The sequence below is a fragment of the Lygodium microphyllum genome, chromosome 2 (genome assembly GCF_053477565.2).
Source record: "Lygodium microphyllum isolate KBCC chromosome 2, Lygodium_microphyllum_v1.1.10, whole genome shotgun sequence".
NCBI lineage: Eukaryota > Viridiplantae > Streptophyta > Polypodiopsida > Schizaeales > Lygodiaceae > Lygodium > Lygodium microphyllum.
Window position 1 is genome coordinate 1687242 of NC_141136.1, and position 18359 is coordinate 1705600.

Below are 18359 nucleotides of genomic sequence, written 5' to 3' on the forward strand. Positions count from 1 at the left end.
GCGTCAAATGCTATGAATGGTGTACCCTGGCCTCGGTACATGGCGAAAAAGGACTTATGGAGTCTGGACTCCTCCCCAGTGGCTACGATAGGACGTGTGGGCCTGTACTCTGTGGTCGAATCTGACTGGCGTGAGTGAATGGAGTCTAAAGCGTAGCTAAAGTGTTACCGGCTGGCTCACAGACAGGTTACGTAACAGCCTACAGTGTTACCCTTCACTCCAGCTCCTTGATGAGCAGGGACTCAACAGAAAATCAATGCTCTACCTATCCATAAAGTGGGGGGTACTATTCGCATTTGCAAATTTACGTGGGCTTTAGGTTTACACGCAGGCACATCTATCCCCTCTCCCGACCCGCCATCCCGCACCCACCTCTCTCTCTCTCTCTCTCTCTGTGTTTTGATGATGGCCTCATCTCCTACTGTAACAACCACTGAGATAGCTGCCATCCTCCATCATCGCTCAAGCGGTGACCCGACTGAGAAGAAGCACACTCTGATCTTTGCCCTGTTGACAAGGTCGGCGGCACCATCGGTTTCTCTTCAGCGATGTAAATCTTCTCTTGCTTCCATTGCGTAAACGAGAGAGAGAGAGAGAGAGAGAGAGAGAGAGAGAGAGAGAGAGAGAGCTCACCTGTCAACCTCAACCTCTCACACGAGCCTACATGATCGTGTCATTGAACTGCAGCATCCTCAGGTGTTCGAATTAGCAGGCGGCTAGGGTATACTACTGTTGCGAGAGGGAAGTCTGCAAGATCAGCTTCCATGGCAGAGGTGAGTGCAGATCAGGGAACCCTTATATCAGAAGGGCAAGCAGGCGGCGTCCCAGACACAGAGAGCTTGCCAGGGGAGGAGCTGGAAGAGCAGGCCGCAGTGACCCCGCATGAAATGTGGGTATGGAACTCGCAGACACACTGGAGGCACTGGCACGGGCTGTGGACTCTTTACAACCCTCTGCAGGGGCCCGGCATCGTCAAGACGTACAAGTCGGTGCGGTCGCTGTGGCCGGTGGACGCGGAGAGAGTGCATCTGTACCACCGCAACCAGTGGTACGACGCCACAGGGGACGGGGCGGACATCAACTGGGAGGGCGGGCCGTGGGCCATGTGCCGGCCCAAGCACAGCCTCGCCGACGGCATCCTGCACCCCAACTCGCCCGACCATCGCGTGCTGCAGTTCTCCAACGGGGATCTGGGCTGGGTGCAGCTGGCTCTCAAGCCCCGCGACCCCAAATCAGTAGTCTTCAACGAGCTCCACTTCATGACTCGTACGCCCCCCCTTCTCCATCCATCCATGACACCTCTCTTAGACACAGGATTAAGGTTTTCACATTTTTCCAAAGGGGGGCCTCTCTCTCTCTCTCTCTCTCTCTCTCTTTCTTTCTCTCGTTTTCCCCTGTACTGTTCAACACCACATGCTTCATCCCGGGAGGCACCACATGCCTGTCTAGGTGCGGTTGGGGCCCCCACCCCAGGTTGATGACAGTCACCTCGGCCAGCAGCCCCCTGCCCCCCAACCGCACCTAGCTATGTGTGTGCTGTCCCTCCATCACACTGAAGCTCTTAGTGTTAACGTTATTCAGAGTGTGGAAACTATACTCAATTCGTGTATAAATTGTACCTTGTATACATGGGTGCGTGTGCATTTGCTCCTTTTGTGGAGGGGTGTGTGGTGTGCATCTGTCTTGCCTTGCCATATTTGGTTTTCGATGTGAAGGATCCAGTGTATGTGTCTGTCGCTTGCTCTTTGATTTTCAATGTTTCAAATCGAGTGTATGTTTTACATGTATGTCTATTGTTCACATTTGATTTCCAATTCGAGAAAGTGTGTGTATTTGTGCGCAAGCCAAATATTTAGCATTTGATCTTCGACGTGACAGACTGAAAAACAACATACAAAAAGTCTTTGAAAGGCCTACCAAAGCCCAAGGGATTCCTGGCAATATATCATCATGAGAGTCAAATATCAGTGTTATTCAACGAGTTTAAGGCCCTTATGCCATTCTACGACATTCACTCATGATGGGTTGCAAATGGACAGTCATTGGTCAATGTGATGAGGTTGGACAGCTTAGAGGATGTCTAGCAATGGCGTAGAGTTTTTGGACTGGTTCTCTTGGAGTTTAATCTTATTCAGGGAGGGGAGTTGCAATGAAGTGTCAGAGATCAATGTTTACAAATGGCCAAAGTGACCCATGTGACCCAAATGTTGCATGGCATGCTATCTGAGAAAGAGAAGTACCAACAAAGCGAGTCGAAAACAACGTTACACACAGAGGTGTGCAAGGCAATACATGCAGTGAGGCTAAGCAAATTTCAAAGTGTCGTGCAATAGCGGGGGACTATGGACCCACCTCTCCTTTTTGGAAAGGAAAGTCAAGAGAACAAGCAAATGTGTGTCTAGTTTGAACTTGTGGCCGCGTTTCATGGAGGATGACTGCAAAACCAAAACAGAACTCGTGTTCTACTTAGATATCTTGCACTTATACTCTACTGGATGCGCATACAAACATCAACATTACTAAGAAAAACCTCTGCTTGTTACTAATATCAACACCCGTTAAATGGAAATAGCTGTAGCTCCTGCCATCATCCAGCACCCTCTCTTTTGTCCAGCTGTTCAAAGAAGCTGTGGGTCACATCTGCCCAGACTGTGGCAGCTGTGTAACGCATTCCTTCATATAATCCATCACTGGGAAATTGGATCAGCCGTTTAACGCAGTCCTTCCCAAAATCGGTCACTGGGAAGTTGGATCTGGCTCACAGAGAGAGAGAGAGAGAGAGAGAGAGAGAGAGAGAGAGAGAGAGAGAGAGAGAGAGCAATTTCTTCCTGCATTGAAATGATAAAGAGAGTCAGATAGGGAGAGAATACTCATGAAGAGATGCAAAACCTGGAAACGATGCTTCAGATTCTAGTTATCTCCATCCTGATGTATAGAAATCTTAGTCATGTTCCACTCTGTGCGCACACAGAGAGAGAGAGAGAGAGAGAGAGAGAGAGAGAGAGAGAGAGATGGTGATCACGTGGGGGACGAAATAGAGAGGAGCCCCAGGATGGCCATATGTGCTGGCGCTACTTTTACCCGAGAGAGGAAAGAGGTTTTGGGGGTCATTCCAGATGGGCATGTAAGGTGGGGCAGATGTGCCATTGCCCTGGGGCCTGAGTAAGGATAATATAATATAGATAGATAGATGGATGGATGGATGGATAGATGGATATTGATCTAGATATTGTAGATAGATAAAGATAATGTATAGATAGAAAGAGGTCCAAAGGATTATGAGATTCGGTTTTGCTAGTATTGCAGAAGAGGCAGTTAGAACTTGTTCAGTCTATGAAGACCTCCGAGTCTTTTGTAGTTTATTGTGTGAGGTTAAGGGCTAGGATATGCGCAGGTCAATCGACTTGTGCAAGTCGTCACAATCGTCAATTACATACGTGTGCCCTACACCATTTGACTTAATACTTTCACAAAAAGAGTGAACGCAGTACCTGTAGAGAGCCGCACCACACGCAGGTCCATGAACATAAGTTAAGTTAATGTACTTGCGTGGCTGGGCTCTAAGAGCTCTGTATATCTTACTAACCACAGTGTTTTCTCTGCATTACAGAAATAAAAGGGCCTTGGTTTTGTCCTAGTACCTTCGATCTATGCATGGGCAGCTTCTCTAAATCAGAGTCCACACAGCCAAGGTCTGCGTAGTAATGTTCACTCGTGTCCAGACAAGCCAGTACAAGGTGAACGTTCCACAAAAAATTGTACTCCCATCTCCAACAATCCACACTGCTTTTTTGGGGGGTTGCATTTATAAGCTAACATTTTCAAGCAAGTGTGCATAGACACTGGGCTGCCATTGTAAACAGGTGCCCAATGGTAGTAAGGATGCTTCCATATTTACTTATTGACTGGGGGTCTACTAATGGACACGTGCTAGAAACCTAGTTTTTAATATCAGATGCATGTCTCCAGGGAGCACCATGCCTTCAGTTTATGAGCGACATGTCTCTGAACCTTAGAAGCTTGTCACACCTATATGTACATCTTCGATGACAGCAGAAAAAAGGGGAATGCGTCTTTTTACGAACCCTAAATGTACACCTTAGATTGGAGTGATACTTTTTCGGCTAGCATAGTTTCTGCAGTGGTGGTTTCTGATGATTCTTATACTGAAATTGGAGATTGTTGACATCATGACAATTAGAACTGGTTTTATTTCTTATTTTCCGAATTCTTGCTTTCATTCCACTTCATCATTGCTATGTCTGTTTTTTTGTAGCTTCACTGGAGGCTCGAATGCCAGTGATAATGGGGTATAGCTCAGAAGGGAAGCTGGGCATAGCACTAATGCTTGAGGAAGTGATGGAATCAGACAAGAGGCCACCTGTGTCATGGAAGGGGAACCTATGGAAGCATCACACAGATGAGCTGGAGAGTAGCAGGGAGGAGCCACAGGGGGAATTCATTGGGACTGAGATGAGCCTCACAACGTCTCTAGTGAAGGCTACCAGGAAAGCCAAGTGGACAGGCTTCTGGGGAGGCTTGAGCAAAGGTAGCAAAGAGATGTATGTACTTGTCCATCTACCGAATGCGGTCACGGCATGTGTTCCCAGGGAGCCTGCCATTGGCAAAGCTCATAGCTTTTATGTGAGCTGGGTGGTGGATGCTAGCCAGATCAGAGTGCTTTCAGCAGTATACTCGGCAGATGGGAGCTTGCAATATTTCAAGTCTGGCACCTACTTAAATACATCATCAAGCATCAGAAATCTGATGCAAGCATGATTGTGTGTGATTAAAATGGTACTGCATCGTCCCTATTACTTAACAGTTCTGCTTGTAGTATTGCTATCATTGTAATGATTGTACATATGTAAAATTTCGACTGCCATTGGTGTTAGCATCTAGTCTTTCCTCCTAAGTTGATTGTGTCCCAATGAAATGACTCTCTAAGACATACAAAGACTATTAGCCACCTTGTTTTCTTGGCCAGACAACGTACTTCTGTATACTTGGATTGCATTTGGAGGAAGGCTTTACAATATTCAAATTGATCTGGGCTACAGGTACTTGGAATTCTCTCTTGGATATCGTCTATAATTGCCTTTTCGATGGTGTATTCTTTAATGCAGTCCGTCATTACTTTCTTTCATCATTCCTCGGTGGAAGGTTTCTTGATGGGACTTGGGAGGACGGGTTCCCTAATATTACTGAGAGGGTCACACAGTCTCTGAAAAGAGGAAGGGCTGGTGCAGGTGCCTTTTTCGAAGAGAAGGTTGTTAGCTTTGGCCAGATAAGTGTTTAAGTTAACTATAAAAATTTACATCTAAAGGTGATTGGCTAGGTGGAAGTCCCTCTTGCACTTGTAATGTAGATCCTAGGTTCAAATCTTGCTAGCGCATAAGGTGCTTCAACTTTTCCCTTAGGTGGTGGCATACTTGCGACGGTCAACATTTTCACTGCTCATGCAACTACAGCTGCTAGATTGTGTGATTGTTAGAGCTTCTATTGGCTCTTGAGTCCTCATGCCCTTGGCATCGTCGCAAAGCTCGTGATGCTATGTTTTGGTGATCAAAGGGAAGCAATCATGCTATTGTACAATAGTTCCCCTTTGCTCATTAACTAGGTTGATATGTGCAACTAGGTTTAGGTAGTGGTATTATTTGAAAAAAGAAATTTAAATGCTTTTTTGGAGTAATTTGGAGGAGAATCCTTTCCTTGTTTTCGAAAAATCAAAGTTAATCATAAAATACATTTTTAAAAATATTGCAAGTATGATTGAATATGATTTTACATCTTAATTTGTATGTTTGAAAAATCAACATTGTTTTTAAAAATGTATTGGTCAAGTTTAGTTACTCACAAGTTCTTAGAGCGAATGAGATTTGGTGGGCAAGTTATTGTATAGTTTAACTTGTCATGGGGATGCAAAGTACCTTGCAAAAAAAAGAAAGTTGCTTAATCAAAATCCAAGATGTGGTTTCCATATGAGATATTTCAAAACCAAGCAATTAATTTTACTAATAAATAGACTATCTTGATGGTGAAATAACTAATTAACTAATTGATAAGCTAAACCTAATAGCATGTAACCTAAGACTAATAGCTAATCAATTAATAAGACAAATGTGGCTACTTTTGGTTGTGCATTCAACTTAGTTTTGGCATAAAACTTGGTGGTTTTGTTGTGTATATGGAGTCGTTATGTTGATGCGATTGCACTTTTATGATTGAGCATTTAATATTTGTTCCTTGAAATCAAGTGTAGTAGCAATGCTTCCTTACATGGGTGGGCAGCTTTGAGGATCAAGTTTAAAAGGAGCTCGATTTCTTTCTAGTTCTAGAGATTTCAGATTCTAACCCCACTTTTGATGAAGTAGCATTGTTGGTTGTTGGGCCTTAGGTAGTAAAACAAATAACTTGTACAGAACATGTTGAAATACCTAAAGGATAGAAAACATGCAATGGCCCAATAAGCAAGTAAGATAAGGAGCCAATACAAGAAGGCTTTCTACAGTTGGTAAAACATGTGAGTGTGAAACATATTGTCTCGTGTCCTAATTGGAGTGTTGTAAAAAGTGCTAGGAAAGCTACAATGGATATTAGGTAGACTAGTCATTTGGGGTCCATGTGGCCTAGACTAAACCTAGGCGAGAAAGCCATATGCCTCCCACCATGTGAACTTCCATGATAAATTTGTGGAGTGGTATTGTATGCTGTGGAGATAAGTAGCAACTTGGGGTGCATGTTCACATATAAATCCTTGAGGGTGAGCAAGAATTGTTATACCAAGAGCTGAAATTTTCAAGGATCTAATAAACTTGTTTTTCCTCTTCACACAAGAATCACCTATTTTTTGTTAGCATGAGCTTTACAAACAAGGCATTCTTCGGAGTTGGAGTGAAAATTTGAGCCATTGATAGAGACAAGACCAACAAAAAAGATGCCTATAGAAGGTGACCATAGGATCTTGTGTCGACTCAAGGTAGATGTTGCAATCAAAGTTCCCTATTTTTGTTGTTACATACATTTGTTGATTGTCCACATAGGGCTTATAATGTTTGAATTTCTCATTGAATGAGGTGCTTGTTTCTAGCTTTAGCAATCCAATACACATCTCTACATGATTCTTCTAAAGCAATAGCAATGTTTCAATTGTATCAATAGCATTGACTATTCAAGTGCGGGAGATTCAATTTACAGCCAACATAATGTTGTCTTTGAGCTCCTTTATAGTCTCAACACCGAGTAACAAAGCACCATCTCTCTTGGAGAATTGTCCTACCTTGGCTCTTCTTTGAATTGCTTGTAATGTCTTTCAAACTTGATATTCCTTCTCTTGAATCCTTTGTCAATTCTTTGGCAGACATGATGAAAAGAGGTGCAACAGGATATCCTTGTCTAAGGAAGGACGTTTGCTCATGCATCCTTAATCTTTTCAAAATGTTTCTTAAGTAGTGGAATCAAGAAAAATGTTCCTTGCACGGGAACTGTCCCAATAAAGTTTTATATAACCAAAAGAAGAGATGCTAATAGTTTCATTTATGAGGTTAAATGAGTTGCACTCGTGCATGTGGTGGTGATGATGACCACTCTTTGTATTGAGAGTCAGTTGTAGGAGCATGATTATTATTGCCACATTCTAGCATAGGAAGATGTTGCTTTTCATAGTCCACCTTATGTGGAGAGAGAGAGAGAGAGAGAGAGAGAGAGAGAGAGAGAGAGAGAGTTTTGATGTGGTAAATTGTAGTGCCCCATGTTAATATGATGGCCATTTATTGAACCATAAACTTAATGACCACATTGAAGGCTTTATTTGCAAGAACTCCACACAACACACTAGATTCTTTGAAGTTTGATTATTATGGTTGTATGTATGAGAGAGAGAGAGAGAGAGATGCTATCTACAAGGTTAAGGGTTTTTTTTTTCCTCCTAAGTTGATACACCTCTCTCTCTATTAGAAAAGTTAGATTCGCTACCAATTGGAGGAGTGAAATGCGAACATGTTGTCAAAATTCTAAAGAAGCTTGTTGTGCCTTGGATACAAGCTCATGAGGATCGCAAAAGCCTCAAATGGTGGTATCGTTGGGTGCTTTTTGGACGTGGAATACCTTGCATGGTCTAAAGTTGAAATTGCATTAGGCTAACCATGTGAATGTGTATGCATTTATTTGATACTCGCCGCTAAGAACCTATGGAATGCTCACAAGGTGACACTAAATCCTGTTCTTGCTCACTTTTATTTTCTCTCCAATAATTCTTATTTTCTTTTGGCTAGATACTTACCCTTATGAAGGCAAAGGGCATCGGCCTCGAATCTTTGACTCGTCCCCAGGAACCTACCAATAGGCTTTTGCAAGATGATAAACATATGCTCTTCTGATTTTTCCACTTTGTGTTCTTATTTCAAGGGTTAGGATCTCTTTTTGCACACCTTTGTATTGTATGTATTTCAAATGCATTTATCATGTTTTTCTTTTATTCATTAGGCTTCCCTAGTTGCCTCACAACTAACATGATTTCTTAGAGTAGGTTCCTAGAGCAGGCTGAGAGGGCAAGGTCACTAGGGCCACCTCTAAGACAAATCTTTGTATGCTCGACAATGTCTTTGTAGGAGACGAACAATTACTCAAACCTCCCCAGACATACCTAGCCTAATCTTAGGACTTCATGCCTTGAATGTTAGTCCCCAACAAAGATGTCCATTGCCTTTTAAACTTTGCATGGCTTGATTAGATGCCACCATTTCTTCTATTGTTATATTCTTTCATGATTGATCTATGTCAGCTCACTTATTACCTATTACTATCTCTAAGTTGGCTAATTTTACTAGATCCAACCCTAGGTGGATCTTTACCATCATAAACCCTAGGTTTCCTATCCGACGGGCTTCTAATAATTGAGATAGCCTCCACATGATAGCATGCATCAGCTATGTTTCAGGTAGTCATCTCATTGACATAATCTTTCGTCAAATTTGGACCATTCAGGGGTTGCTTAACCACATTGCTTCCCCCATCAAGTCTAAACCAATTTCCATTTAGCTCATAGCTTTGGAACATAGGATTGGCTGCACTAGGATGCGAGGGTTTCTGGAACTTAGGATCTTCATAGTTAACATTTAGCAAACCTTGCCGATCCTTACGAATTTTAAGTGTGCGGCGAAACTCCAATAGTTCTCCCAACACCTGTAAATATAACCGTTATAATCATATGCTTGAATCTTTGCCTCCTTCAATGACATAGGGTTTCTCATTCTAATTTGAAACTACATGTTTATTTCCAAGGCATTGACAAATGTCATAAAGAACATCTTTTGGTAATTGTCTAACTTTTGTTGTTGGCCAAAGTTTCAGAATGTCATCAAAGGCTCTTGTGTACTCTTTGATAGAGATATATAACTCTTGCCAAATCTGTGCAAGCTATCCCAAGACTCGAGTCACGGGATGGTGCGTAAATCGGATGTATGCGTGCGTAGTGAAGGTCGGAAGATCCCCAAGAACAAAGAACTCTACAAAAGCTTCATAAAAGCAATAAGAGAGTTTGCACAACATGAGACAAAAAGACCAATTGGATGCAATCTCCCCCCTTGTCTTGTGTGAGCTCTTCACAAGGCATGTATTTATAGATGTATTAATCTCCAAGCTCAAAAATAGCCAAATTTACAATTAGCATGCTTTTGGCTTTTGTGTTTCCTTTTTCCCAAATAAAGAGTAAAGCGTTTGGGCATCCCAAAAGTCAGGCTATGCCCAAATACAATGTCAAATAATAGAATATTTAAATCGAGCGTCTATTCGCATACAAAATAATAAATGTTTATTAAGAGCTTTAATAAATAAATGCACCTAGATAAATATTAGCACCACATCTTTAGTGATAAGGTGCACGTTTGTCAAAAAATAGTAATTCTTTTAGGTAATTTGAAATCATGCCATCGTCCGGTGCTTCCTAACGTCATCGCTACTTGCTCTACACATTAATTGAAGCATTCACAATTGTTAGAAAATAATAAGATAAAATCCACAAAAGTGAATACCTAGTAGTCTTCAACTACAAAATAATTAAATAGGTTGGAACTCTGTCCTAACCTTAATTTAATTCGAGTGCACTCTAAACTCATAAACATCCATTAATAAAATATGTATTTTGTGAAATCATCCGCTGTGGAATCACCCATGTGCACATTAAATTTAACCTGACACTCGAAAAGGACAGGTGTCCCCGTCAACTTCTCGCATAAGGAATCCATCTTGTGTACGAGCCTCAGCAAATAAATATAGTTTTACGGAATCCATCGAAAAACATCATGGAATGCACCGTGGAATAAAAACCTCACAGAATCCACCGTGGAATATGTCTCCTGGCATCATACCTCCGGTTTACGCTGGATTCTGTAAAATTGATTTGTTGACCGAGATTCGTACATAAGGTGGATTCCTTGTGCGAGAAGTTGATGGGGATGCCTGTCCTTCTCGAGTGTTTTATTAATTAATGTGCACGTGAGTGATTCCGTAAAATTCATATTACTTAATTAAACTTTTATGAGTTTAGAGTGCAAACTCGAATTAAATTAAGGTTAAGACATTGTTCCAACCTATTTTAATTATTTGTAGTTGAAGATTGCTAGGTATTCACTATTGTTTGTTTATTTTATTTATAAACAATTGTAAATGCTTTAGTTGATGTGTAGAGTAGGTAGCGATGGCTTTGGGTAGCATTGGGTGTTAACGTAAGTCCAAGCATAAATTTCATAATTATGATATCCTTAACCATATGTTAGTGGGTTTATTCTAAGGGAAAATATTATGTGAGGTTATGATTATTCTCTTGGAATAATAAATATCAAGAGGGGAGTATGTCATGATGTTTTATATGTTTCAAAAGGTGCATCCTGGGGCCAATCTCTAGGGTATATGAGAGCTGTAGGGCCCACAATAGTTGGCTGAGTGCCCTTTATATATGCTATTCGAGGTGAGATAGTTACCTACGTATGGGAAAATTCTTTGCTTGGATTCTGGAGGGATAATTAGTTGGACTACAATTTGAAATTGCATTTACAAACATAGCAGCTAGAAAAATGATTTATAGTATCTAGACGCTCTTGGCCATGAGGCCGTGTGGGATCGTTTGGCATGTTTAGGAGCTTGGCTAGAGCCATCACAGCCAATGTGTCGGGCCTGTTTTAAGTCCTGACAGACCTTTGTATTTTGGTATTTTTTCTATAATTATACATTCATTTATTACACTTTTATGGACAACCATGTTGAAATTTAATTTTGAACAATTTATTTGAGAGCAGACACTTATATTTAGTACTTTAGTGCTTCCTACTTGTGAACAATAGTGTATTGGCTTAGTCTTCCTCTTATTACATACTTTTTGGCTCACTTTTGGAGTTGATTCATTAATATTATAGTAGTATGTAATCCCTTTAGTTGGTAGACATAATGGAAGGTATCTCAAATGCTTCTAATGACAATGTTATCTTTAACATAGAGAAGTTGGATGTGGTAACAACTTCTTGTATTGGAAGACCTAAATTTGCACATATTGGTGCAAAAGAAACAAGTTAGGCCATTGAAAGCCAAGGGAATAAAGCCAGTCGATTGGACTAGAGATGATTATCATGAGCTTCATGAGCTATGCAAATCTACCATTCTCATACCTTTGTCTAAGTAGGTTTACTTCAATTTCATTGCAATTGAAGGTGGTGCTTATGGTGTATGGAAAAAGATATGTAATCTTTATAACAAGTAAAGTCTTGTATTGGCTCAAGAAGCTTGTGGACCTTTCTATGAAGGAGGACACTTCTATGTCCACTCATTTGAATGAATGAGAGGCATTTAGTTTGAGTCCTTGTAAGGCATTTAGTTTGAGGATAACATTAAGTCTTTGTTCTTGCTTATCAAACTACTTGAGTCTTGGGATACATTCTTTAATGCTATGAGTTCTAATCCTCTTGAAGATGGCCTTAAAATGCTTTGATATAGAGAGTGCCTTGCTTATAATAGAAGAAGCGAATAGAAAGAACATTAATGTAGTGTGCACTTCTCATGCACTTAGAGTTAGAGGTAGACTTGATGTTAAAGGGAATAATGACCGATATGGTAGAGACTCACATCCCAATAGGGGCAAGTCTAAGTCTTGTAGCCAAGCATGCAGTAAACCTAATAGTCCTAAGTCCTCTCTTACTTGTCATTATTATGGGCATTACGGTCACATAGGGCCATAGTGTCATCAAAAGCGCAATGATAGGTATGAAAAAGGTAGAGGAAAAGTGTAAGATAATGCTAAGTCTTCTAATAATCACATTGTTCCTAAGTCCATTGTTAAGATTGGGGAGATAAATGCATCAGAGTATACCTTAGATGATTATATCCTTGTTGCTTCTTCACTTGATGCTACTCAGTTGATTGATATACAGTCTGCTTACTCTCAATGTTATCTTCTTGATTTGGGGGACTTTCTTTCATGTAACCTTGTATCTTCATTGGTTTTATACCTACCACACTACTAGAGGTTCAGTTAGACCAGGTGATGATCATATATGTGACATGGTTGGCATAGGTGATGTGATATTGTAACTTGGTATTAGTACTCCATTTTTTCTGCATGATATACACCATATTTCAGCTAGAGAGTTAGATGATAATAGGCATCATGTATCTTTCAATGATTTTGTATGGAAGATTACACGTTGCAATCTAATTTTTGCTAGAGATGCCAAGGTTAGTAGCCTATATCCCTTGTATTCGGATTTGTTGATTATGTATTAGCCATGATCGAGCCATGATCGATCTTCCACATGTATCTCTTTGATATTTTCATCTTAGGAATATATCCCTTAAATCAATGAAAGACTTGAATCATTTGTAATACTTACTGCCTCTTGATTACTCATGTTTTGATTCACGTGATCATTGTTTATAGGGCAGGTGGGCTCGTAACTTGCATAAAAATTCCCGTTCTACATGCATGGATGAGCCATTGGCTCTTGTGAATTTAGATATTTGTGGTCTTATGCCTTCTTAATCATTAGGTGGTGCAAATTATTTCCTTACAATCATTGATGATCATTTGCATAAGTTCTGGGCCTATCCTATAAAGTAGAAGTCAAAAGTTTTGCTTGTGTTTCAATCATTTTCTTGCTATGGTTGTTGAGAACCAGTTTGGGCACAAGTTGGAATGTCTATGATTCAACAATGGGGTTGAATATGTCTCTAAGTTGTTTAAGTAGTTTTGTGACGAGAGAGATATTAAGCATCAATTGACTATCCCTTACACCAGTATCACAACATTTTTGGGCTGAAGCAACTAGTATTGCAATTCATATAGATTTGCATGCACTGCTCTCGGTGGTAGAGTTATAGAGGAGGTATGATATGGTAAATCTTCCTCATATCCACACTTGTGAGTCTTTGGATGTGAGGCTTTCTACCATATTCCCAAAGACTCACAAGTGTGGATATGAGGAAGATTTACCATCAAATGCAACAATTTGAATTCCTAGTCCATCAAATGCATCTTTATTAGATATGGTGATGGAGTTGAGATGGGCTATTGTCTTTGGGATCTATAGGCTCGAAAGGTTATCTATAGCCTCATGAGGATAAAATGCATAAGAGACCAGAGTAGGTGCTTGAGGTACATAGAGTAATCTTTTAGGAGGAGCCTCTTGTTACAATATAACCAGTTGCTAATGATGTAGTGACCCAGGATCCACCTCTTATGTAGGATCATGATGTTAGAGAGAGAGGACAAAGCTGGTTTTTAAGATGCTCTGTTAGAGCCTTACATCCTCTTGATTATTTTGAGTCCTCTATACATTACATCTTAGTGATAGATTTAAATGAGCCCCTTACTTGAGGAGGCTATGTAGAGAGGTGATAGTCACTCTTAGGAGAGGGCCATGCAATTTGAGTTTGATTCATTGTAGAAAACTCACACATGGAACTTGGTTTCCTTAGCAGATAGTAAACATGCATTACATCCAAGTGGATGTATAAGTTGAAAAGCACCCCTAGTCGCTCTAAGCTCATATACAAGGCTCGTTTGGTTGCAAAGGATTTTAAATAGAAAAACGGAGTTGACTTTGATAATAGATTCTCTCTTGTGGTCAAGACGACTACCCTTCACTTGGTTTTGGCCTTGGTTGTATAGTTAGATCTGGAGCTTTATTAGATGGATGTAAAAATGAATTTCTTACATGGAGACCTGCATGAGGATATTTATATGTAGTAGCCTAAGGGCTTTGTTGAAAAGAATAGGGAACACCTAGTGTGGAAGTTGAGAAAGAGTCTCTATGGACTTAAGCAAGCACCTAGGGAATGGTACCACAAATTTGATGTTCTTATACATTCACAAGGTTATTCTCACAACGCTATGGATTCGTGTCTTTATACAAATAAGGCATATGATGGTAGCCTTATCTTTTGGTACTATGTGTTGATGATATGCTGATTATTAGAAGTGCTCATATTGAGCTAGATACTTTGAAAATTGAGCTCAAGAAGAGCTTTGAATGAAGGACATGAGACATGCCTTTCACATACTTGATATGTAGGGTGGTAAGCCTATTGGCTACCTATTACCTTCTCTTGTGAAGGTCAATTAGGTAGATGATCCCTAATCAAAAGATGAGAAGGCTGAGATGTCAAAGATTCCATATGCATCCATAGCGAGCAACTTGATATATACCATCATAGCCACTAGAGCTAACATAGCATTTGTAGTGGAAGTTGTGACTCATTTTATGGTGACATCTAATCGTCGCCATTGGAATGCCATGAAGGATATCATGAGATACCTTAAGGACATTACAAATATGTGCATTTGTTATGGTAACCACGATACTGTCATCATTGGCTACACAGACTTTGATTATGTAGGACACGCAAATAGTAGGAAGCCCACCTTTGGCTATGTCTTTACTTTTGCTAGAGGCATTGTTTCTTAGATGTCCATAGTCCAGAAAGACACAGCCTTGTCTACTATTAAGGCTGAGTACATTATAGCTTGCAACTAGCACTAAGGCTTATAAGGAGGTCCTATGGTTAGGCTATCTAGTTGTAGACCATACTATTTCTATGACTCCTATATTACATTCAGACTCTATGAGTGCCATCCAATTAGCACTCGTCTTTCATGCAAAGACTAAGAATATTTAGGTCCATTATCACTTCATCAGACAGGTGATTGAGGACAAGTATATAAAGATTGTCAAGATCTCTACAGATGTGGATCTTATAGATCTACTCACTAAAAGTCTCCTAGTGGAACGTTATACATTTCTTAGAAAGTTCATGGGTGTAGAATGAGATGACATCTATTTCTCATCTTATTGTACTTATATGTCTACATTATACTTTCTCACTTTTTTTTTTCTCTACATTCAAGCACATTCACCTTTAAGTAGGAGGTTATTGGATGTTAAAGGCTACTTTGTACACAATGCTTGCACACATGTATATTGCAAGTGGCAGCTGCCAATCATTGCCACTTTATTCTTTATTCTTTCTATGACAACATAATTATGGAAGGCATGCCACACATTGTGACTATTGGAGTCCCCATATACCATCTTGCTCTCTTTTGTTTGAATCTCCATAGCTCTTACTTCCTTTTGCTTTCACTTGTACTCTAAAATTTGATGCTTATATGTTGCTCTTTTATGAATGATGAAAAGAAAAGAGTGTTGGAGTTCTCACAAGCTCAACCAACGAACTTGGCGGAACACTTATTATCTCAAGTTCTTCATCTGATTTGTCAATGGCTATCTCTCACATAGCCTATACATCCTTGAAACTAATCGATCTATCCATTCTTCCCCCAAACCACACGAAAGCAAGAATGAATGAATTGATAAGAGTGTAGTGAACTCACTGCCTTACCTTCTCCTCAACACCACAAAGCAAAGGCTTGATGGTCACTCCATGATCCATGCGATGGTACTTAATCCACAAACTCTACTCCATAGCTTCCAATCCGATCCACAAGGACTCAATCTATAAGAGAAAATGTGAATAAGAAGAAAGTTACCCGATCCCTCATCCAATTTTCCTCTCATTCAAAAAGGGGAAGAAGAGAAGAGCACATGTAAGGAAGGAGCTTTACCTCTCAAGTGCCTCACACTCTCCCTCACTCTCACTCTTACTCTCAAGATGAAGCACAAAAAGATAGACTAGAAGCAAGAAGAGGAAGCATGCTCTCAAGTTTGCACACCACAAGAATGAGCTTATCTATCCATTTTTTAGTTTTCATACATGGGGTTTGAAGTTTGAGCTTCCACTTAATTTGGGTGCCGGTCTCTCATATTTGGCTCTCGGATGACCTTTCCTAGTTTATGCACACATATTAGATTATACCGACCGTTCACAAAAGGGAATGAAAGCTAGTTCCCATACCCTTGTCCAATTATGGGTCTTTCTACCTAGTGAAGAATACTACAACTTATATGGGCATTACACCAAACTTTCAAAATAATACTATAATTAATTGTATGATTGTATTTGTTCAAAAATTATATGCCTTGCACCTTTGCTTGATTTGCACTTCTCTTTACTTTTTTTGCCTTTGCTCTCCTACTGCCTTCTGTCCTACCTACAATTAACATTATCCCCCTCCTAGATGAGTGCTAGTTTTATGGCCCTATTTGTCGGAGGTAGCATGCTTTAGCTTGCACTTGTAATGAAGACAAAGAATGTTGGGGATAGTTGGGGAATCATGAAGGGGAGAGTGGTAGTTGTTGTTGGAGCTTCGTGTGGATGTTGAAGTCATTGGAAGCTCTTGTAAGATCTAAAGTTTTTTTGCACTTTGGATGCCCAGTAGAAAGTGGTAATGTGGATTGAATATAGCTTATAAAATTAGAATCTCCTAGTGGAAGGCCACTTGTAATCAATTGGACTGGCACCACACAAAGGATATTGGCTAGAGGCAGAAGTTGTTGAGATGGGAGGCTCAACACGTGTGGACATTGATGATGGACCACCTGGCTAGATAGGTCCACACGTCTACACTTAGCACGTTGGTGGTCATTATGATACTCACATGACTACTAACTGATGCTAGGAGGCATATTCTATGGTGGATTCTGTGAGGTTTTGCGGTGGATTCCATATTTTGGTCTTTAGAGTCTTCATGATTTTTCTGCTTCTTCTTCTTCTTCTTCTTCTTTTTCTCTTTGATCTTTTGGTCCTCTTCTTCTAGGTAGTCCTAGTCTTCTGCTTTATTAAATTTTCTTGCATTAGTAGTATTAGTCTTCATGTTCATGTCCCCCTCAAGCAAATGTATCATCTTTGACCTAGCGAAAATGACTTCTAACTCTTGCACTTTCTTCAAGGTAGCAGGCATATCTTCAAATAGTGATAGCACTTGAATGCTCACAACTCCATTCCCTGTAGGTAAGACAATCACATCTTCTATGTGGTTGAAATGAGCAACAAGATTAATGTTACTCTTCATGGGAAGTAGCCACATAAAAATCTTCTTATTTGATATTCCCATGATAGGGTATCAGCTTCAAATGACTAGCAAAGAGTTGATCTTGAATGTGTTAAATAGAAAAAGTGTCAATAATCATTGAATTAGTATTAAGAGATACTATGGTTTGAAGATGATGATTGTTGATGCTTGTTGTTGCTTTGCTTGATGAACCCATTGCTTGAGTCCCCTCCTTGCTGGTGTGATGGACAAATCTTGTTGGTAAAACACTTGAATCTTTGCTGGAAATTGAGCTGGGAGCTTAAATCAGAGTGGCGAAACCTTCCAATGGAGTGAGATGGAAGAGGAGCTTGAAGTGAAATGGCTATGGCTTCCTTCTATTAGGGTTTGATAGGGGCATGATAAAATGACTGTAGCAGATCATATACTGAACCATTTTCCATAAAATTTCATGGGGAGGAAGCTTAGGTCATGACCTTGAAAAGCTCTAGGGCTATAGCACAAAATTCGTCGCGAAATGATGGCGCTATTGTACGACCTACTGCTATAACAAAAATGCACTTGATTTTGATACAGTCACAATGCCGGGCTTATTCTGCATTAATCAGGTCAAATTTTGTGCCATGATGAAGTTTCTTGAGCAGAGGAAAAATTGTGTAGAAGAAAGCGTGAGGAGTTATGCCATCTATTGCAAGATTTAGCTCCTCAAAGCTAGCAGGGTATGGCTATGGGGCAGATACACATAGGGCAGAAGTTGTAAGAGTTGACAATGCTGAGCTCTATGATGAGTAATGTCCTATTGTAACATAATAGAGAGAGCACCTTGAGTCAAAAAAGACATGCCTAGAAGAAGGTATAAAAAAATATTGATTGTGGAGAGAGATATGAAAGCTCCAAGTTGCTTGGCTATGGCTGCCAAGTAGGT

At 40.2% G+C, this 18359-nt stretch overlaps 1 protein-coding gene across 2 annotated transcripts; it reads left to right on the top strand.

Annotated features, from left to right (window-relative positions):
• Positions 1–234: 234 nt before the first annotated feature.
• Positions 235–5073, top strand: LOC148039412 (uncharacterized). 2 transcript variants are annotated; one of them, XM_087690411.1, is made up of 3 exons: positions 235–550; positions 688–1266; positions 4277–5073. In XM_087690411.1, the coding sequence occupies exons 1-3, from the start codon at positions 403–405 to the stop codon at positions 4777–4779; spliced, it is 1230 nt and encodes a 409-aa protein (XP_087546537.1). In that variant the 5' UTR covers positions 235–402; the 3' UTR covers positions 4780–5073. The 2 variants fall into 2 exon arrangements, with proteins under 2 accessions (XP_087546537.1, XP_087546541.1); XM_087690415.1 differs by having other exon boundaries at positions 382–518.
• The last annotated feature ends 13286 nt before the right edge of the window (positions 5074–18359 follow it).